A 24,081-nucleotide genomic window follows, 5' to 3' on the forward strand; every position below is an offset into this window, starting at 1 on the left:
GCGTCACTGATGAGTCTTTTGTAGACGCAACACACGTCTGGCGTATATATATATATATACAAAATTTAGTCCTTATATCTATGATGAGTTTATTCATAAAAGGACATTTTTCATAGATACTTTGTGCATAACTTTTTGTTAAGATATTCAATGTGGAGACTAATTCATTGTCTGCTTCATTTTGTTTTTCCCTCCATCAAAATTGCCAGGACAAGTAATTTTATTCACAAATCTATTCAAAATCTGTTTTTGGGGAAAATCAAATGAATACTTTGTTACCCAGATCATTACCTAAATTTTTTTGAAAGGCAACACTTTTATTCTAATTTGGCAATGTTACCAAATTGCAAGCCATCACTTCAGATACTACTTAAACATTCAGTGTGACTCCTATGCAGAGATCATAATTATTTAAAATTAATGCTAACTCAATTATTTTTATACATGAATTCAGGCTGTCCAGCAATATAGAAGGAATCAATAGCAATTCTGAAGTCCCATCATCTTTTTAAGGAAGCTGGCTTGTCATGTTTTGCATTTTTTTGTCAGATTTTCTGAATCCTCTGGTTTAGTCTATTTGAATGTTCTGAAAAAAATTGGCTGGTGACCCCAATTTTTCTTTTTGTAAATCGTTTACATGCATAATGATAAGCCATCTGTAAAAGTCTTATAAAATTTTAATTATTTTTAAAGTTTTTTAGAACTTAAACTCGTCAATGATAAAGCTATGAAAGTCAAGAGAGAATAGATTCCCGTCAAAATTTCAATAGCTAATATCTCGAAAACAAGCAGGGTGACCTATGTTTTTTTGCTCTTTGGATTCCTTTATTTATCCCTTATCAATATAAACTTGTGTTTTGAAAAGTTAATTATTTTGAAACTGAGAGGCGAACTCCCTTAAGATTCCTACCCAAATGGGAGTGACTTTAATCTTCCCATAGATGGTGCAACATTGTTATCACAAATGTTGGCTTAATCCGCCAAGAATGAAGAGAACAGGAGTGGATCATAACCCTTGGCTAGCGAAGATGACCCAATACTGTAATAATATGTTCACTATCATGATCTGGCCACCTATAGTTTTTATGAAAGTGCATTCATAGAACCCCTCTCCATCTTAGTTTTTTTTCTGAAACAGATGTTTGAATGTCATGAATGTTCAATTATGTTGGTCAAACTGTGGCATACATGTATTTAAACCACAAAGACTTTGATGATGATTCATCAGCTAACTGAATGTGTAATCCTATACAACAGAAATAGTCACCTAATTGTACTGACAATTTGACCACTTAAATGTAGAGTATAAATGTATGATTAACAGTACCCCCAACTCACCATTCAAAGTGTAACAAATTAACTTTTTCCATTTCATAATCCAGATTTTGTTTTCCTTTTTTACACTTTAAAAATAGTACACAAGGTATACATCCACACATTTTTATAAACATTGGCCTATGTGTAGTATTTAATGACATAGGATGATAATGTCCTTTGTATCAAATTGACTATGATAAAATTACAAATGTACAATAATTCATATTACTGTATATAATATAGCTTTAGGTGATAAAATAGGATATATTTAAAATGAATGTTGACAGTCATCAGCACCTAATGCCATGAATGCTAAATAAAAAAAAAATCCCAAGAATTAAACATGCTACTTTCTACTTTGTAGCATTGCAATACTTAATTCGATGAGCCTATATCTTATCATTTTTTTTATAGGAATATTTGATTTTGCCTACATGTGATTAGAATTAGGATTGATGTGTATAGCGAGATATTTGGTCCTAGTGCTTCCCACACATCAGTAATCACCATTGGATAGTTGTCTCGTTAGTAATCACACCACTTCCTCTGTAATATTTCTCTTTTGGTAAAAAATATTGAACAAACTGAAGCAATGATAAAGTACAATTACCCTTCACTGATGTATGAATGATGTTGTTTCATCTTTCCCGGTGGACGACTGTTGTATGATAATGGTTCTGAGTCCGTATCACTACGTATATGTTGAAAAGGGCCTTCCTGATAGTAGTCAGTTCTTTGTTTAAAATCGTCAGGTTTATAATCGTCATTTTTAAAATCATCCCGTTTATAATCCTCATGTTTATATTCTTCGTGTTTATATTCGTCAGGCTTATAATGATCAAAATCCTGACTGTCTTGGCGATAATTCCGTACAGAATCCGACTCTTCTTGCTCCACAGATAATTCCTGATCAAAAGAGTCTTGTTCAAATGTATTTTCACGTTCATATTCATCCCTATCTGGTGAACCATACCTGTCAAATGATTCACCACGTTCAAATGATCCGTTATGATCAAACGATTCGACACGGTCAAACGATTCACCCCTTTCAAAAGAGTCTTGATAAGGATCATATTCAGTATAATATTCTTGCCCATGAAGGTGAGACATATCAGATGGCATTGGGGCATTCCTGATCTGTCGTGCGGGTATGTTGTGTGCATTCAGCTGTTGGGGGTAACTCATTTCACTTGTATAATCACTATCTTCTGATTGGCCAGCTGAAATTAAAAAGAAATCATATGAAACTTCACAAAAACCTTACTGATGTCATAATTTAACTTTTTGATGACCATTTTAGTTATAGCTAGTCAAGGTTATTACAAACCCATCATCATGTTTAAATGTCTTTTTTACAGTTTACAAATTGAGATTGATGTTTAAATAATATTTTGATTTGAAACTGTATATATAATATTTGAAACTGTATATATATTTTATAATATTTGAAACAGTATATTTTATGTTTTTTAAAACCGTACATTTCATGATATTTGAAACCATATATTTATGATATTTGAAACTCTATATTTAATCTAAAACAATATTGCTAACTAAAGAAGAGCAGGGCTCACACTACTTCAGAATTATAGGGAGAAGTGACTTCTCTTTTTGAAACTGATAGGGAGAAGTGATGAGATTTGAAAGAGAAGTGCTCATTCCCGCGGTGCGCTACAATGTTCAGATTTTACTATACATGTATATAGTATAAAGGGTCATATGTAAATAATGTTCTTTTTATATTGCTCAATTCATATCTGAGTATACAATTAAAGTAACATTTCAAATTAAAAATTGTTAAGTTTTACTAAGGTTCTTTATTAAACTAAACATTCAATATCTAGCACTAAAAATTTTATTTTGAAAAAAGGTAAAGAAATTATAATATATCAATTACAATTTAATTCAAAACCATCTTATGTATGAAATTTAGTGTTTCTCATGAAAAAATATAAAAGTTATTAAGCTGGGCCATAATATATTGATATTAGTGTAATAGTCTCAGAGTTAAGCAACTTTAATCAATAGTTTGAAACAATCCATAGAAAATATAGGGAATTATATACACCAATCAATTCTAGAAGTAACCAAAAGTCTCTTAGTGCGTGTGGAATAAGTAATTAACCCCTTTGGGGTCAATAGCTGTTCCATCCGTGCGTTCGTAGTATTTATTGTAAAAGTACAGATTTAGGTCATAGCTGGTCCGGTTCAGATCCGTAGTTTAGAAATCAGTCAATGGAGGTCGAATGCAAGAAAATTTACAAAAATAAACGATGTTTGACAAGTTATTTGGAAAGGAACATGACGTTTTTAATGCAATATAAAATGGATGAAACATTTACTGGAGGCAACTTTTATCACGTTTAAATGAAGTAGTAACAACTTATTTTGCCGCCGAAATTTAGGTTAATGTACGTTTTCAAGTAACAAGCACCAGAACTTGCAAATGTGCACGAAGTGATAAAAGATGTATTTTTATCAAATAACCTGCTACACACTGCAGATACAATGCTTCAACGTCTTTTCTTAAGATAATGAATCGTTTATGTCTTAATTACTTTAATTATCAATAAAAAATTGATGTTTCATCAACTTGGTAAAAATTGAAAATGTCCGATGAGGGAAACGACTGAAAGTGAGTATCATCAAGAACAGGGCGACTTGTTTTCACTTTTGGGGGTCAGGGAAAGCGAAATGACGGTCGGGAAAGCGACTTCTTCGCCCAAGTCGCCTGGTAGGGTGAGCCCTGGAAGAGCATTAAAAAAATCAGAAAAATTATTTGAAAAAACATGCATTTCTGTTCACAAGAAGGGAGATTATCATGAACATCTCTGCTTTTAGAGATTTGTGGGTATATATTACATCAAGTGTCAGATAGCTTGTTTAAATAAACATTTGAACGTTGCTCTCTCATCTTTGCTCAAATTGTATCCTTACTGAAATTTAGTACTCCAAAAAAATCTCTTAAAAGTTTTTCAATTTATTTGTTCTTAAATACATGTACATGTACTCCTTTCATCAAGATAAATAAAAAATAAAAAATTCACTGGCAACATTTCGTAATTTCATAACTGTCTTCTCCAGATAATGACAGTAATTCTTTCTAACGCTGTTTAAACCATCATTCAATGTTATATCAATCTATCATCAGAGGAATACTAAAGCCATTTTGTTTCAACTTGTGCTTTCAGCATTACCACATTTGTACCAGGAAGTCCCAACAAATCATTGATTTCTACTGATATACTCAAATTAATGAAACCAAAACAGGAAATATATGACATAACTGGGTCGTATCTATAAATAATACATTAATTTACAAGCATAGTAACATCCTGAATTAATTTGATGGCACAATTACAGATATACAACAAAGAATTTTAGGAGAAAGTTGAGAACAATTCATGTTATTCCTGATATAATTAATGTAAATTAATCAAATTACATCTAATTGCTTAGCTTTATGGATGATTTTTACATAATCATGTATATAATTGAATGAAATACAACTAGTCCTGGTATCTCCAAAGATTAGTTTAAACAGGAACTTACAAAGAACACATGAAGAAGTAACCAATAAAAATAGGTTCTATACAGGTACATACTAAAGGAAGCCTGTGTAGTTAAGAAACCAATCATTAGGATTAATTCTAAAGTGCTCTTTTATTATTGGGTTGTTGATGTGATATATTGGGCAATTTTCTAGTTAAATTGTCTAAATGATCAAAATGTTAACGCATACAAGGCAGCTTTATTATAGCTAAAAAAATTGTTGTTTATTCCTTCTTTTCTTTCCCATTTGGGGGGCTCCTGCTTAACACTTTGTGTAAATCATAGATCTATGATTGGGTTAACATGAATGAGGTAAATGAGACAACAGTACACTGTTTCCAATGAAAATAGCCTACAAATGAAGATTGATGGACTTTTTGTTGCTTAAGGAAGCTGGCTTGTCATGTTTTAGATTTTTTGTCAGATTTTCGAAATCCTTTGGTTTTATCCATTTGAATGCCTTGAAAAAATTTGCCCAGTGACCCCCATTTTTCTTTTTGTAAATCTTTTACATGTATAATGATAAGCCATCTATAAAAGTCTTATAAAATTTTAATTACTTTTTAACAGTTTTTGAGAACTTCAACTTGTCAATGATAAAGCTATGAAAAGTCCAGAGAGAATATTTTCCCACCAAAATTTCAATGGCTAATATCTCGATATCACCTATCTATATAAACTAGTGTTTTGAAAAGTTAATTACTTTGAAACTGAGAAGCGAACTCCCTTAACACCCAATGGCCTCTGACTGAGGAAGAACAGCGGAGATATACTTTAAATCAAAGACAAATAAATCTAAAATAGTGGATGAATGATATGAAAAACAAAAGTACAACCACTGTTATCTTGTGTCATACTTACATTGTATGGATGATGAATGTTGATGTCTTTGTCGTTGTAATTCAATCATCTGCAAGATAAAAAAGAAATGAAAAATTAGCAATCTCAAAATAATCCCTTTCTAATGAAGCTATTGAAAATTTCAATCTGTAAGATTAGAATCTGTATTGCAAATGTTTTAATTTGCTGGTACAATGTATGTGTTTTAATGTTATGAATTCTTGACTAATTGATCATTAGGATGACAACGTATCTATTGTTGAAGACGTTAACCTCTAGATGTCTTTGGATATCTGACTGTCTCATTGGAATAATTATGCTATATAGATCCGTAAACCATGTGGATTGATTTTTGTAATAACTAGAGTAAATGACTGTAAATCATTAGTTCAAACTATGGTTCAATCTTATAGCAGTCCCCGTATAAAAATTAGCAGACATTGTGGATTCATTAGTTTTTGTTGGATACTCCAGAACAATGAATTCCAAGGTCCAATATTAGACAAATTTTCCTAAGGACTTTATGCAGACTTTGGCTTAAACAAGAAAACAATTATCTAAGAAAATGCAAGACTTCCAAACACAATGAAACTCCTTGAAAAATAAAAACCACGAAAATGAAGACCAACATAATAGTCATATTTTCTAACTAACGTAAAGTTTCCAAAATGCTAGAGAGCTCTCAATTAAGTAGCAGTATGCTAAATGCAGATACAAATATATGACTAAAATTGAGAATGGAGAAATTGGTAATGTGTCAAAAAGACAACAACCAAACCAAAGAGCAGAAAACAGCCACCAATGGGTCTTCAATACAGAGAGAAAATGACTGCATGCTTAGGAGCTTGAAAATAATCAAATGAGTGACATGTCCTTTTTAAGGAGATTTGTAGATTTTTTTTAAGTTCAGAATCACTAAAAACAAGAATAACTTTCCATAGGACACCATGCCTTACTAACAGTTTCATTAATTAAAATTTGATCTGATCACAAACTAACTAAAACCAAAAGATGCACTTATCACATATCCATGTTCAGTAAACAGTGAAATCAGAGTCAAAAGCCTAGAATGACATATAAATCTTCCTAATGACCAAAAACCTACCTTAACCCAAAACTTAAGCATAACTTGAACAAAAATGCTAGACAGACATCCAACAGACAAACAGAGTGAAATAATCATGGTATCAAAATTAACTCCAACAAAAAATTGTGCCTGTAACGTACAGAATGTGTATTTTTATATTTAAATGCATTCGGAAACCCTTTGACATCAGTGTGTAAAAAACTATCAAATATGGACAACTCAATGCATCATTTGTTATTCTAGGTTTCTGATATATGTAACTTTTAACAGAAAACATTTCTTCCATCAGCATGTAAATTGAGTATAACAAATTCCTGAAGTGACAACATACATCTTCTGGGATTTTATCAATGATTTTATTGATAAAGAAAATTTGTGTTGTAGTATCATCTAAAATAGAACATGTCTCTATAGTACAAATTAAATAGAAAATACAGACAATTTTTCTGAGGCAATAAGTCATTTGGGAAACATTTGTTTAACAGATAGTTTACTTCAAGAGAATGAACTTCTGCAGGATTTTTCTTTCCACTTTTAAGCAGAGTTCTCAAAAAGAAGTGGTCTGAAGGTTTTGACCATAAAAACTTTGCAAGACTCACACATTTTTTGTTATTTTGCAAATAAAATGACAGCAAGGACCAGCAGCTTTCCCTCGAGGACCATCATGGAAGATTTTGAGATCACAAAGGTTTTTTTATAGACTAAGAGGGTAATGAGATCATTCTGAATCATATCAAAATTGATAAATGTCATCCAATAATTGTAACTGCAAGACTAAAGAGTACTACATTATACCATGCTATTTCAATAAATCTGTATGAAACAATTCTTAATGTGAAAATTATCAACACTGGGTAATTTAAACTGCCTTGCCTTGTATTTAGTATAAGAAGAAAACAAAGTTAACCCAAATATTCAGTAAAGCAAAAAATTTCAGCCAACAATATACAATCCTTAATTAGAGATCTAATATTAACGAACCAAATAAACAATTTTAACTGCTTTTTACTTTGTATACAAAGAAAACAAAGTTAGTGGAAATAGTCAGTGAAGCATGAACTTTCAGCCAACAACATACAATCTATTATCAGAGAATGTATATTTTCGAACCAAAAAAACAATTTGAACTGCCTTTTACTTTGTATACAAAGAAAACAAAGTTAGCCTAAATACTGTTAACCATAACTTATTTTCGCGAGCGATTTATTTTCGCGACTTTCGCGACTACAAAAATAACGCGAATATAAATTGTTGCAAATATGTAAACCTTGGATATTTCCTTATTACACTTTATCAAGTAAATCAGAAAATCGTGAAATTAAATAGCCGTGAAGTGGTCAAGAAAGGGTTAAACGCGAAATAAAGTATCCGCGAAAATAAGTTGGTTTACAGTAGTCAGTGAAGCATGAACTTTCAGCCAACTACATACAATCTCCTATCAGAGATCGAATATTTTGGAACTAAATAAACTATTTGAACTGCCTTTTACTTTGTAAATGAAGAAAACAAAGTTAGCCGAAATAGTCAGTGAAGCATGAACTTTCAGCCAACAACATACAAACTCCTATCAGAGATCGAATATTGATGAACCAAAAAAACTTCTCAGAACCATACACAACCTGAGCTGACATTATCCTGGTAAAAAACAATCAACAATCTATTGACACAGTTGTCCTTACAAATATGTTTTAAACAGACTAATTATAATCCTCTGCGGAAACTTTGTCGATAATTACCGCAACAGAAACCACTTAAAGGAATGAGAAGTGCCAGGATGATAGTTTGTCATTTTTTTGTAATTTATCAATACTCGACTATTTCCTTTCGGGAAAAGATTTATAAAAGATGATATTTATATCTATTTACAAAGAATCGATTCTCCAAAAGGCCACAGAGATAATCTTGCAGAGTCAGTTTTCTACATGACTAGAAACGGCAGAAAACAACAAGATATGTCTCTGCATTGCGACATTAAACATCCATAGATAAACTTTATCTTATTTTATACAAAATCAATACAAACACAGCTTCTGTGGGTACAAAATATTCCAAGTTATAATTTAACTTTCTACTTTTGTATTGTCTGGAAAATCTGATGAATATTTAATTGTTTGGAGGCAACAGAGTAGAATTTAGACCATTCAATCTCGCCAAGACTGTATTATAATGCTTTATTGTGCCATTTATATTTCTTACTTAATTCACACGGTTATTGTTTATTATTCCTGTAGATTAAAGGAAACTATCTTGAATATATAACAAAAGCTGTCAGAAGTTTACTTAATGATTTAATGCTTCAAATAATTCATTTTTCAATCACATATTGGGAAACTGTAGATTTCTTATAACATCATTTATGAGAGAGAGCTTTCTGTCAATCCCCAACAAAAGATGTCAAGAGCTGTAGATGTTATTGCAATTATTTTCTAATAATGTTTAAAGTTGTTTAAAATTTCAAATTTGTCAACATTTGATGTAAAAATGGAATTTAATGAAGTCACCATTCACCATGGCTTTTGAATTAAGTTCTGCCATAATGATGAATTAATATTTTACATTGCACATAACCTTGCATGCACATCAGAAAGGCAATAATATTCATGAATGTATCATGATATGATACAAATATCATGCATTGTATATATATATATATGTCTAACAAGAATGTGTCCATAGTACACGGATGCCTACTTGCACTATCATTTTACATATTCAGTGGACCGTGAAATTGGGGTCAATACTTTAATTTGGAATTAAAATTAGAAAGATCATATCATAAAGAACATGTGTTCTAAGTTTCAAATTGATTGGACTTCATATTCATCAAAAACTACCTTGACCAAAAAATTTAACCAAAACTTTAACCTGAGCTTCGCACTATCTTCTTCTTTGTTCAGTGGACTGTGAAATTAGGGTCAAAACTTTAATTTGGCATTTAAATTAGAAAGATCATATTATAGGGAACATGTGTACTAAGTTTCAAGTTGATTGGAATTCAACTTCATCAAAAACTACCTTGACCAAAAACTTTAACCTGAAGCGGGACTAACGGACGCAGACGAACGAACAGACAAACAGAGGAACAAACAAACAGACAGACCAGAAAACATAATGCCCCTCTACTATCATAGGTGGGGCATAAAAAGAATATATGACCTACAATTCATGGTTCAATGATCATAGCTAAACTGTGGTTTAAATAGTATTTGATGTGAAGTCAATGTAGACCTTCATCTCATCATCTCCACAAATGTACACTTATATGTTCCCCTAGCTGATCATCTCCACAAATGTACACTTATATGTTCCCCTAGCTGATCATCTCCACAAGTGTACACTTATATGTTCCCCTAGCTGATCATCTCCACAAATGTACACTTATATGTTCCCCTAGCTGATCATCTCAACAAATGTACACTTATATGTTCCCCTAGCTGATCATCTCCACAAATGTTCACTTATATGTCCCCTAGCTTCATCTCATCATCTCCACAAATGTACACTTATATGTTCCCCTAGCTGCAAGATTTTTTGTTTATCACACATTACTGTTAATTCTATCAACGGTTTCACTGATTCACTTCTAGCCTCTTATATGAATTTAAGAAGTACTTTAGGGCATTAAGACCCAGTTTTGGTTTAATAAATATAAATGAATAACAGAAGCCTGTTTGTGTTGTGACGCCACAATTACATCACAGCGCCTTTTCTGTGAAAACAAATAAATAAATGCAAATTAATGCAGTTTAACAATGTTATATCTTTTGAGGGGAAAAACATTGGGCAAAGCAAAGGTAGATTTATTATGGATATTGACTTAATCTAACTAAATATGAAGTTGTTATTTTTTATTTTTTTTTGCAATCCTAAGATATTCTTAAAAGATAACTTAAAGCAAACAAATATTAAGAGATTTTACTAAATATACAAATTTTGTCATGGTGTGTTGCCATGAAAACTCATTAAAAGTAAAATTTGATTTTATTTTCTAGACACCTTATACCTTAAGTGTAGTTAATTTTCTATCTGCCTATCTCATACAAACACCACTAAACACCTTATACCTTAAATGTACTTAATTTTCTATCTGCCTATCTCATACAAACACCATCTATCAAGCTGTTAGTATTGATTTATAAATAAAACATTTATACTAATTCATTTCTATTCTGATTGGTCATTTATGTCAAAATAATGGTTCAGTTTCCTGTTCCTAGAAAATTGTCATGATGACTTTTATAGGGCAGTCTTATATCAGAGTTTTTCTTTTCTGATTATACTTTAATTGGTTAAACTCTAAATGGATTTAAGCCACAATAATGATGTGATAGAATCCTACTTTAAATAATTAAGGCCTTACCCTTTTGACATATGAGACATACAGAAACAGCATTCAAAATTACAATAACATACAGGAATAGAATCCCTCTGAAAGAATATGCTGAACAGCATGAAACAATTAATGAAAAGGCAAAAGTTTGTGTGATTTAATGAATGCAATATGCATTGTAATACGTCTTTTTTTGTGTGGATGTTTTTTTATGTAACACAAGACAGCAAAAAGTTTTTTTCCAGTTAAAAACCTTAGCAGTAACATACATGTACATAGTTTTTAGTGGCCAGCTGAAGGACACCTACGGGTTCTGGAATTCTCGCTACATTGAAGACCCATTGGTGGCCTTCTGCTGTTGTCTGCTCTATGGTCGAGTGGTTGTCGCTATGACACATTCACCATTTCCTTTCTCAATTTTACATATATTTCTTTTGTTGATAACTTACTTATTGCTTCAGGTAAAGCAAAACTTTTTTACCCCCCCCCCCCCCCCCCCCCTAGCTTAACTTGATATTTATATGCTTTGCTGCAGCCTAGTTTGAATGTTTTCACTCACCTCTTGAGCTAAAATTGAGTTGAAATATTCCAGTTTATTTTGTAATTCTGCTGCCTCTGATTCTGGTAGATCTGCAACAAAATCTGTATCAATAAAAATAGTATCTAAGTACCTGTCTACAGTGGACAGAATCATTTGTATAAATATAAATAGTACAGTGGACAGAATCATTTGTATAAATATAAATAGTACAGTGGACAGAATCATTTGTATAAATATAAATAGTACCAAATAGTACCTGTGTACCGTGGACAGAGCATTTTTTTTTTAAATATAAATAGGTTCTCAGTACAACTCAAAAGTGAACAAAAAACTGATATAAATCAATTGTGCCAGAGAAGCTGTGTATAATGGACAACAAATTTGTATTATCTAGAAATGTGAAGTAATTATAATAATGTCAGTGCCTGTCTACAGTGGACAGAAAATCTGATAGAAAACAGTAATATTTTAGACTTAATTGGTGAATCAATATTTCATCTCCTAACTATACATGGTCAAGGATAATACCACCAGCAGTATAATCTCTAACCTATATATCAAAAGGTTATAGGAGTATAATCTCTAACCTATGTATCAAAAGGTTATAGGAGCATAAATTCAAGGATAACCCTCTAACTGATCACTTTGGACTTAACCTTGCCATAAATATGTTTTATAACAGTTAGGACATAATTTACATTTTAAGACTTTGTTACAACTTCAGTCTAAATGAGACAAGAGAGAACTGGATGGTTGTCTTAGTTCTTTACATTAGCACAGGACAGACAGCTTGACATTTCCTGTAAAAAAAATTCAGTCCTGTCCATTTTTGATAATTTTGCAATACATTCCTAGGAGTCATTTGAAGAATCATCAATTAAGTTCTGTAACTGCAAAACCCACCCAATTTCTATGACTGTGGTCTCAAAGGTATTCATACCACAGCTAAATGATCAGAATCAGATTCTGTTACCTTAATTAATGGGTGCCACATGTGGAGCAGGATCTTCTTAACCTCAGAGCACCTGAGATCACCTCCAGTTTTTGGTGGGGTTTGTGCTGCTTTGTCTTTAGTTTTCTATGTTGTGTCATGTGTACTATTATTTGTCTGTTTGTCGAGGTTTTTTAGTATTTTTTTAGCCATGGCGTTGTCAGTTTAGTCTCTATCTATGAGTTTGGTTCTCTCCTCTTTTTTGTCATATTAAACAAGAGCCTAAAGATTTACTTAAAAGTATAGTTGACACTGATGACAAACTTTGAATTTTCTATAGAAGCTAAAAGGTTATGTATTTATCTTCTATTTGTAAACAAGTATCATGTGTATTCCTTATTTATCAATGGAAGCTATTGTGTTTGGTCCAAAGTGATCAGCCTGATAAATTCAATTCCAAGTGGTAATAATGTCTATCATATGTGCTGCTTTTTTTCTATTAGGAAAAACTTCATTAAATGTTATCATGCCCCAAGTCCTATTTCTTCACTAAGATGAAGTCAATATTTGAAGGCTTGTACAAATACTGTCAATAAACAAATCAAGCATTAAAGCAGAATGTTTTAGTACTTGGCAAATTAAACATTTCTAAATGAAGTATTTACTATTCTATAATTACTATTGTATGAGATTCTCATTAATTAATTTGTTTGAGTAACAACTCCAACATAAAACTTATGGTTTGAGAAAAAGTAGGGCAAACATTCAAGTGAATGATCCAGATGCCAAAACTGGACTGAATTTGATAAATGAATATATTTTAATTCCTTCAGTAAATAAATTGAGAATCTGACCACTACTTAATTAATAGATCTGCTATCAAGGACACAATTTGATTGGTTTGGCCACTTCTCAAAAGTGAGACTTGCCCAACTGAAAATATTCATTTACTTAAAAGTTTTAGATTCAATTAATAAACTAGAACAGTGGGTGAACTAACAAAAACAAAGACTGGACCTGCAAATATGATTATCTCCCTTGTTGTTCCTGAATTATATTCCATTGAGAACATCCAAATGAAGTTTTCTACAACTGGGTAGAGATTAACCCAAATCCTTCGACACTAGAAGCTACACATACAAGGATGAAGGACTGACATATAGAATTATTTCACCAAAATTTTGTTTTGTATCTAATCAACTTCTTATGATAAATGAAAGTTTTGACTTTGATGTGTTTTTAAGGATCATTTCCCATTTGTACCTTGGGTAACACCTTGTCCTTATATGAAGAGAGGCAAAATATAATCAAACATATACTATGGATTCATTTATTTTCGTGGGTATTAATTTTGCAAGGATTAAGGAAATTTCCATTTTAAGCTTTTTGATTTCATGGTTTTGCCAGTCTTTGCATACAAAGCCTATATAAAATTTGAATTTTGTCGAACATCCACAAAACCCATGCAAATTGGTTTCCAACAAATAATAATGAATCCACAATAAGTGGAAAACAACTGAAGTTTAATAGCGTGAGAAGGTATTGGTAATGATTTGGAATGTTTCATAATAGAAACACATGCAAGAGACTAGCATCTTTTAAACACATTGCTCATTATTGAGAATTAATTTGAACCCATCAAAGTTTTGTAGGAACATAAGGTTGAATATTGTTATTGTTCATATTCATTCAGTTTTTCAGCTGTCCCAAGTCAGAAGTCTCTGTCCTTTAGTCTTGTATAATTTTTAATTTTAGTTCATTATATATTTCAAAGTTTAGTATTACGTCCATTATCACTGAACAAGTACACATTTTTATTTAGGAGCCAGCTGAAGCACCAATCCAGGTCTGAGGTGCAGGATTTTCTGGCTGTATTGAAGACCAATCGATGGCCTTTGGTAGGGTTGTTGTATCTTTAACACATTCCCCATTTCCATTCTTAATTTTATATACCAGCTGGTGTTACACTTTTAATAGGCCTAAGATTTACATTCTTCATCAAGGAAAAAACTTTTAAAATCAAACCTTAAAGATCAAGATCTTGAGAAAAGATATATACTGCATTAGTAATTACAATAACACTCTGGATAAAAGCACTTTTATATTTTATGTTTGTATAGATTATGTCTAACAGGCAAACTTACTGTTAAATTAACAATAATGTACAAATTCTATCATTTTTATGCATTCTGGAAAAAACATCTAAAATATTGGTTTATGAATAAATTTAACAAATCGTATCAGAAAATCATGTTATGACCAAACAGACTAGCCGTATAATTATTCAGTTTGTATCCGAAAATTATGATCAGTTCAAAAATTAGAATGTCATTTTATAAGATTTACCAAAACAAATATGTTTTAAATGGCAGATTTCATTAAATTCTCTTTTCCAAAACCCACGGATTAAAATAAACAAATGTGTTCACTTACTTTCCTTTTTCCACTACTTATACAGAATATTGACATTGGGTAAAAGTACGTCAAATCTTTATATTGACTAATGATCATCAAGTTTCTTGGATAAAATTACATTTGTCAGGACTGAAAAACTGCTGAATTAAAATTCAATCTCCGAACAGATTACTGAATAATCTCTTTATTAAATATTTTGATTTTAAATATTGTCTTATTAATTTTTAAATTGCTTCAAGAGGCTTCTTAAGAAGCATTTCTTCCTCCATACATGTACAGTCTTTGTACAGATACTAAATCAATCTATACCATGTCCAAAGTTCAATCCAATAAAAGTCATATGGGGTTACATTCAAAGCAATTTTTATTTCTATGACCTAAAGCTATCAAAACTATTATAGAGTTATCATACAATATACAACAAATGTTACTCTAATCAAAACAGTATGGAGGATTCAAATACTGTTAGAAACTTCAGCCTGAGGACTTTCTGCATTTTATATCAAATCTGACCTTAAATTGATATTTACATTAGTAAGCCATCAAATGATATATAAAAACGTCACATTTGTAGATTTATATCTCAACCAGGCTTCATCAACTATAGATTTTATTGTAATAAATCTAAAATCTTTTATTTGAGATGAAACAGACGTTTGTGGCAATTCATGATAATTTTAAATTTAAAATGAAAACAAATAAGTTTTTTTTTTCTATAATTTAAATGTGATGATTTTTTCTTTTTTTATTCTAAATGATTTTTTTATTTGGTGTACATAGATTGGGGCCCTTTGTAGCTTACTGTTTAGTGTGAGACAAGGCTCTATATATGCTGAAGGAAGATTTAACAGTAGCAGTTTTCATAACAAACATCAGGAAGTTCAAATCTTGCATTTTAAGTTTATAATTTACAGTTAGAGTGCCTGATATCTATTCCCTGCTGAAAGGGAAATACCAGAATTGTGAAGATGGCAGACTTATTAAGACTTGTATGTAATATTTACCATTAGGTAATTCAAATCTTGCATCTATAAGTATACTGTGGCCTGTTGGGTATCTTGTTCCTCGAACCTCTCCATTGTGCATAATAATTTCACTGTCTAAAGACAACCACTGCCCATCACCTTCCTACAATGGACACTCATATATATAAATACACAATTTATACATGTATATACAATGTACATCATTTCTAAGATTTATACAAGATAGTCATGCTATTACATATATAAACGATAAAACAAATGGGTTAATAAACTGTTAATACAGAGACACCTCTCACCTCTGTGACATAGTCACAAATTTTAACCATTATTGATGCTACCAATGCTAGAAACAGCACACCTAAGGCTCGATTCCACAAATTTGTCACAGACAAGACCAAATTTCAGAGAAGACATAGAGATCCCCTGAGAAATAGACAACAAATACATTCACACATCGCTCCGTCATTTCACTGAGTCAGACTTGTAATAGTCACTAATACAGACATTAATAGAACTTGGAGACAATGAATATATAGGTCATTTAGATATTTATTTGAAACACCAAAATTCTGCAATAAGTGCAATGTTCAAGAGACATCAGCATGCAACTTTTGTAAATGAACAAAATTACATTTAAATCTTATACAAACTATTCCGTTTAATCTTATTCAAGCTATTATGTATCCCACTACAGAATGGTCTAAACCTCAGAAGCTACGTGCGATTATCATATTTATCAAAGTATAGGAGTCTTAATCAAATAAAACATTAATTAGGAGATGAAATGCTGAATCATTGGTGTTGTATACATTCTACATCAATAATGCAATATTAAACTCTTTAATCAAACAAAATCTCTCACAGGAACAAATGTTCAAATAGTTCTTACTATCAGTTCTAACAATTTTTAGATGAGTATAATAAAGCACATTTTTTTGTATTTGGATGTAATTACATATATTTTCAAACTAGTTTCTGCAAGAATAAAGAGTAAATTATGGGAAAGGCCTGAATTGTCGGGGTTCAGTTACAGTAAATATTCTGAGAAAAAATCATTTAAATGATCAGAGGTCTATAGGAAGAAAACTGATATGTTTACTGTAGTTTTTCCATTTGACAAAGTGCAGGTCATGCCAAAAGTTAACCTTCAAACATTTGATGCATAAAAGTGAAATAGGAGATTGAAAAGTATTTCATGTCAGTGAGATTATGTGAAAGTGTGTCACAAAATTCTGTCAAGATTAAGATCTTCCCACATGAATAAATTGTGTGAGATAATTTCTAAAATTTACATTTTTTTAAGTTGAGATCAGACACACAAATGATTGATAATTTGCACCACATCTTTATTCTGCTAGCTAGCATATCACTAAAGCTAAACACTTTTCACAATGTCACAGATTTACACACACAAACTACAAGTATAAATGGTAGTTTAAAAGTTCAGTGCCAATATTTATTAAATTTATTTTAGTATGTCCTCCAATTTTAAGGTTGGAAACCAGAACACACCATTTATTTAAAACATAGCATCAATTCAAAAAAAAATAATGACATTTACATTTGCAGTACTAAAACTGCCTTTTATATTAGAAACTATATTTAACTCAGTGTTTTCACACCTAGCTGTCTTTCAGCACTATCAAATTTTATCATTTTTTTTTATTTTCCAGACAACATATATATATAGTTACAAACTGCAATGGAAGTCAGCTTCACTTCAGTTTTTTGAAATCCTGTATTGCCTTTGTTAAATGATACACCTCTTATGCAAATGGCATACACATCCAAAGATTTGCCAATATTTCATCATATGCTCTACCTTTCCTTAATATTGTAATATCTACTGGAAGGGTTTTTAAGATAATGCTACACTATATCCTTATATTTTCTGAAGTTTGAAGAACTAAGAATATTATTCTTGTAAATTTATCAGCAATTATGTTTCTAGAAACATGTGCCGTATTCATTATGACTAATGGATGAAATAATCCTAACAACAACATATACAAACCGTATTTGAGTGTCTGACTTTCCCAAGTGGCAACCAGTGTAACCCTAACAGTTTATCCCATAGCATTCCTTTGTTCCAAACTTCTATCACCAACCCAGAGTCCAACCTCATGGTTTCACTGTAAAAGAAATACACAAATTATAATATACAGAGTTAAATCTAAAATATCATGGTCTTACTGTGACTGGGTTACTCAATTGATCATTCAGTTGTAAATCTAAAATTTACTCTATGTAAGTGTGTCTTAGAGATAATTGTTTTGTATTGGAGTACTTGATAATATCAGTCAATGATTTTACTCTTATAATACTTGTCATGTATTTTTGTTATATTTTGACATAGAATCGTTTTGTATCTGTACGGTTATATTGTAGATTGAAGTGCTATTTTAGGACTCATTCTTCTCTCCATCTATTTAAGGGAAAGAATTGTCTACTGACAAAACTAGAGAACTCTACAGATATAATGTACTCTAACTGTGCAGTTTGAGTCTATTAGAACTTTTCCATATATAACAGAAGAATATACATTAAATCAATGAAATGGATCTATGGCCTGGAAAATTACCTCAAGTCAGAGACATTGAAAGTTTTAAGCTCACTTTTGAACCTGCAACAGCATTTCTTTTTTTACATAAAGAAAAATCCTATGTTCTTTACAGATAAGACACTTCCAAATTTAAACTTATAGAAATTAATAAGCAGAGACTGCAATGACTTTAACAGAAAATCAACGGCAAGAAAATTTTATTTTTCATCAATTTCTGTACCAAAGCAGGTGATTATAAAATCAATTATCCTTCTTAGGAGTTACTAAAACTGTATGCTACAGACCCTTATCTTATGTTAAAAACTATGATTTATATCTCATGATCTGCGATAATATATAGATTTATAGGTAATTCATATATTTTCTTTTTGATCTTACTGCCTAAGATTTTCGAGTATCAACGTACTGGCTGTATCACTGAAAATATTAGGCAATACATTGCGTGGCGTCATAACATTGCATGACGTCATAATTACCGATAAACAAAATAATAGGTAGTTGAGTTTTTGATACAGACTATATCATGTTGAATATCTTAACTCACCCTAACGGGCTTGTCTAGATATTCCACATGATCTAGTCAGTATTAAAATCTCAACTACCTATTATTCTATATGTAACATTTGTTTTGTTGTGTTGTTGGGTTGCTATTATATTCATATATATGCCTATATTTCTTTCAACTTTCAGTGAGAGAATTTTAATCAATGACCTTGATTTGATTCAACTTGCAAAACAAAGCAACACACTTTTATTAACCTTATTTCTAAAAACAATTCCCTCCTGAAAACATCAATGAGCAATCAAGTCAGAGAGTTAATAGAAAATTACGATAAACATCTAAATTCAACCAAAAAATCATTTCATTAAAACATAAAAACAAAAGTTAACAAATCTGCTATTCATTCTTTGCAACTTGTGCATCATCAATTTAAAACAGAACAGCTCTAACTGATTGAAAATGATAATTGACTACCATTAATGAATTACGATTTTATATTAGCCATTTTTCACACAATTGTTAGCATCATTAATCAACTAATACCATGGTAGAAGTTTCTCTATTCACAGTACAGAATCACACCATATGATCAATGTTATTCATTCAGGACTTTATTGCATTGTTTTTATTGCTGAGAAAGGTGTCCCCCAGGACGCCATAATGACTGAACACTAAAAGTAGATTTCCTACTTAGTACACAATAGCGTGTATAGTTTTCTCACAAAGTGATGAATATCTATAATCTAATATATTTGTTTTCTAGTCAAAACAAATCAGTGAAAATTCTCAGCTACAGTATGTTTATATATACATTGTATATATAAATATAAATATTAGAAAGCTATATAGGTCTTAATTGAACAGAATAAGCCAGTTGGTTTTCCTGTTTGATTGGTTTGACACTAGTCACTTATTTGGGCCCTTTATAGCTTGATGTTCGTTGGGACTAAAGGCAACATTTTGAAGGTCTTACTTTGAACTTTAATGATTAACCTTTTAAAAATTGTGATTTGGATGGAGAGTTGTCTCATTGGCAGTCATACCAATTCTTATATCGAAAAACAAATTTGTAGTGGAAAAAAAGCTATCTGCACCAGTTGCCTTCAACGGCCTACCTTTATTAAACATGCTAAAGTGTTTAATTGATACCTAGATGGATTTGCCTAGTTGATGTTTTTAATACTTGATGAAGCTTAAATAAAGTGTTACATTTTAATTCTTTATATTTTTTTATCTATTCCTCAGGTTGATTTTTTCTTATTTTTGACAGTCGTCACATAACCTCATACCTGTATATAGACTTAATGTTGCCGTGTTTATGTTTCCATGCTACACATTGCACTTTATTAAAGGAAGTTGAGAGCAATCTTTGCGTTTTTAATGCTTAATTATCAGCCAATAAATATTGAGACTAATTTCCATATAATACTCATGTATGGTATAATAAAACATTCAGAGAGTGCAATAAACATAATATTGTTACCATGGAAATGATCAGGTGATTTTGAGGAGAACATGATGACTTTATTAGATACCTCTGGTGCCTGTTCATTGTGACAATATAATGAGAACTATCAATATAACACAGACAATATGACAATATGTATCATCTGTTACTTAGAAAGGTGTTAAATGTACAAACAGTGGATTTTATTATATTTATGTGATCTACTTGTTTAATCCAAAATTGCCTTATATTTTTTCTTCTATTGTCTATTTTGGTGTATGCGCAAGCATGAAATGAGAAGTAAAAAAAAATAAAATCATAATATTAATTAATTACTACTTGAGTAAGCTACTTTTGGCCATAATAAATGATAGGTTTGTTTGTCCAAACGCTACCTACCCAGAAAAAAGCTCCCTGCTCAAATTCTTTTATTGTCCTGATTTAAAGAAGTTTTTTTTAATCAAATAGGCATGAAGACTAATTAACATCTGATACTTGAATTTCTTTTTTTCAAAAAAAAAAGAAAATGCCTACCTACCTACCTACCTACCCACTTTCTCAACCTTTGGATAGGGTTTGGGCAAACCAAAATATTTTTAAGTGTGGCCCAACAAGTAGGTCAACTAGGAAATATCTGTTTATTTCTTCTTTGAGTGGGCTTCAACAATAAGGTGTGTTAATGTGTAAGCAATGTGACTGAGTGCAAATGTTACCAAAGTAACTGAATTATGAAACATCTTCACTACCTAATACCATAAATTTAATGTATCTTTATAGACATTGAGATTATAGAATTTAAATTGATAGTAAGCAGGTGCTTTCTTAATATAGTGATATGAACAATGTACTTTCAGGAAATATCCTCTTATTTACTGAATACAGAAATATAACTGATAAATCAATAATTCTTTCTTGGAATAAACTACTATTAAGTTTTAATGGATTCAAGGAAGAAAAACATCTGCTTTAAATGACATTTACCAAGTTTGATATATTACCAACTAAAACTGGTTCTAAAAAGGTAGAAAATTGGTGGATGTACCAGTCCCCAGTAATACTGGTGCTTAGTGTCACAGTCACAATATAACAGTCCAAGCACTGGTGATTCATAAGACGACTCCCCAAATATATAATGTCTTATATATATTTCAACAGAATGCACTGCAAAGACTTTTACCTGCAATCACTTAAAAAAAGATCTGTGAATAATATAAAAGTACAGTAAAAAAAAATAGGGGCTTTATAGAGGCTCTGTGTTGAAGGCAGCACCTTAGGTTTGACCTATAATTGTTAACCTTACTATACATTGTGACTTGAATGGAGTGTTGTCTCATTGGCACTCATACCTCATCTTCTTATTGCTTTATATAAAGTTACTTACAACATGAAATCCTGCTCCCAACATGGGTTATTGCCCTTTACTTGAATTGTGGTTGACTTGACATTTTGTAATTTTAAAGTTACATATGTGTTGAAACGCTCTGAAAAATAATGAAAAATACATACATGTATTATGTTATTTTCAACATATAAATATATAGATTCTACCACTGCATCAAGTGTGATACAATATTTATCCACTCTTGACAGTTAAAATTTCAAATTTAAAATGTGAGGCTTGTGGAGCGTTTTAAATATATGTAACTGTCAAGAGTGGATAAATATCGTATTACACTAGATTTGGTGGTGGAATCTGTTTCTCTAATTTTTGTGCTATTTTCACATTCCCTGACTGGTGTGAGAAAAATATTTCTCCTCACTAGTGAAAAATCTGTTCTCAGCAAATGATTAGTCGATATTTGATTATGACGACGAAATGTTTTGATTAAGTCCTTCTCAATTTTCCTATTATGACGTCATGGAAAAAGCCGACCTTGCCTGATGACGTCACATATAAAGAACACAAACTTCTGAAAATCTTTGAAAAAGAATGATTAATGTCACCAGAGAAACAGATTTCGACACTATAACTCGTGTATTACGACATTTCTCCACTCTCGACAGTTAAATTTAATTATTCAAAATGCTCAGCAAGCCTCGCGCTTTAAATAAAAAAAATTTACTGTCTCGAGTGGAGAAATATCGTAATACACTCTTTGCAGTGTAGGAATCTATATTTCTCTAATGATTTTCAAACAATATGCAAGCAAACTTGATCCTCATTTGCGACTAATCTGCAAAAAGATGTGTTCTTTCTATGTGACTTCATCAGACATGGTCCCCTTTTTTCATGCCCTCACAATTGGAAATTCAGAGAAAAACAAGAAGTAATTGTAACAGGATGCTGTTACGAAGTCTCTCAAACAATGCTCCCATAATTCTCCATTCATATGGTCCAATATTCATTTTATTTGTTTTATTGTCCAATACAAGAATATGCATGGTTTAGGGGTGGGAATCTTGAACTTTTACAATTTATCGAACCTGAGGGGGTGGGATGACCCCCATTGACTTCACCTATATTTCATTTGATTTGTTTTGTTTTCCCATCCAAGAATATACATGGTTTAAGGGTGGTGATCTGGACCGTTTTCAATTTATCAAACATGAGGGGGTGGGGGTGACCACCATTGAATTTACCTACATTTCATTTGATTTGTTTTTTTGCCCCATACAAGAATATATGGTTTAGGGGTTGGGATCTCAACCATTTAAAAGTTTTTCAAACATGAGGGGGTGGAGTGACCCCAATGGACTCTCCCTATATTCATTTGATGTGTTTAATTGTTCTATACGAGAATATTTGGTTTAGGTGTACATGTGGGATCTTGACTGTTTACAAGTTTTCAAACAAGAGGGGGTGGGGTGATCCCCAGGACTTCCCTATTATTTGATTTGATTTGTTTTATTGTCCCATATAGGAATAAATATGGTTAATAGGGGTGGGGATATGGACCGCTTATAAGATAATAGCACTTTCTTAAAGCGAAGGGGGTGGGGGTGACCCCAGGGACTTCTCTTTTATTTCATTTGATTTGTTTTATTGTCCCAAACAAGAAGATATATGGTTTAGGAGAGGGGATCTCGACCGTTTACAAGATAATACAGTAGCTTATTTTCAAATTGAAGGGGGTGTGGTGACTCCCCAGGGACTCTCCCTTTATTTCATGTGATTGGTTTTATTGTCCTATGATCATTTCTGAAGACTGCATTTGTCTATCATTTACAGTTTTCAAGTTATATTCATTCGAAATTTTTAGAAAATAAAATCCCATAGGGTTCTATAGTAAACCCCTCCCTAAATCAATATTCTTAGTCTAAATCAGTTTCATTTGTTTCAAGGAAGGAATACTCAAATTATCATAGGAATGTTTTGGACACATGGACAACTGAGGAAATGAGCATTCACAGTGATAACTACATATATAATGTTAGGGATAAGAACATGCATTTCAGTAATAATTTTTTTTAAAGAATTTTCCAGTTACAACTATATATATCTAAATACACTTAAGGTTATAATCCTTCCTACATGCATTGATGCACTTATTGTCAATCATCTTGTTAGACCAAACAAGAAAAATGTTGCCCCCTTCATGCCATCAGCTGTGTCCTTTTTTTACAATTTGT

The 24,081-nt window shown here is 31.4% G+C and overlaps 1 protein-coding gene across 19 annotated transcripts in view; it reads right to left on the reverse strand.

Moving 5' to 3' along the window:
* Positions 1-24,081, reverse strand: part of LOC134714885 (protein unc-13 homolog B-like) — a 129,924-nt gene that overhangs the window by 87,037 nt on the left and 18,806 nt on the right. For 18 of the 19 annotated variants that reach the window (XM_063576555.1, XM_063576548.1, XM_063576562.1 and 15 more), the window contains exons 3-8: positions 21,893-21,992; positions 18,014-18,131; positions 16,018-16,141; positions 11,686-11,768; positions 5,731-5,779; positions 1,928-2,537 (exon numbers count right to left, since the gene is read on the reverse strand). In XM_063576555.1, the coding sequence (XP_063432625.1) occupies positions 1,928-2,537; positions 5,731-5,779; positions 11,686-11,768; positions 16,018-16,141; positions 18,014-18,131; positions 21,893-21,992 (1,084 nt within the window). The remainder of the gene's footprint in view (positions 1-1,927; positions 2,538-5,730; positions 5,780-11,685; positions 11,769-16,017; positions 16,142-18,013; positions 18,132-21,892; positions 21,993-24,081) is intronic. The other variant, XM_063576551.1, reaches the window with a different exon arrangement.

The sequence above is a fragment of the Mytilus trossulus genome, chromosome 4 (assembly GCF_036588685.1).
Source record: "Mytilus trossulus isolate FHL-02 chromosome 4, PNRI_Mtr1.1.1.hap1, whole genome shotgun sequence".
Classification (NCBI taxonomy): Eukaryota; Metazoa; Mollusca; class Bivalvia; order Mytilida; family Mytilidae; genus Mytilus; species Mytilus trossulus.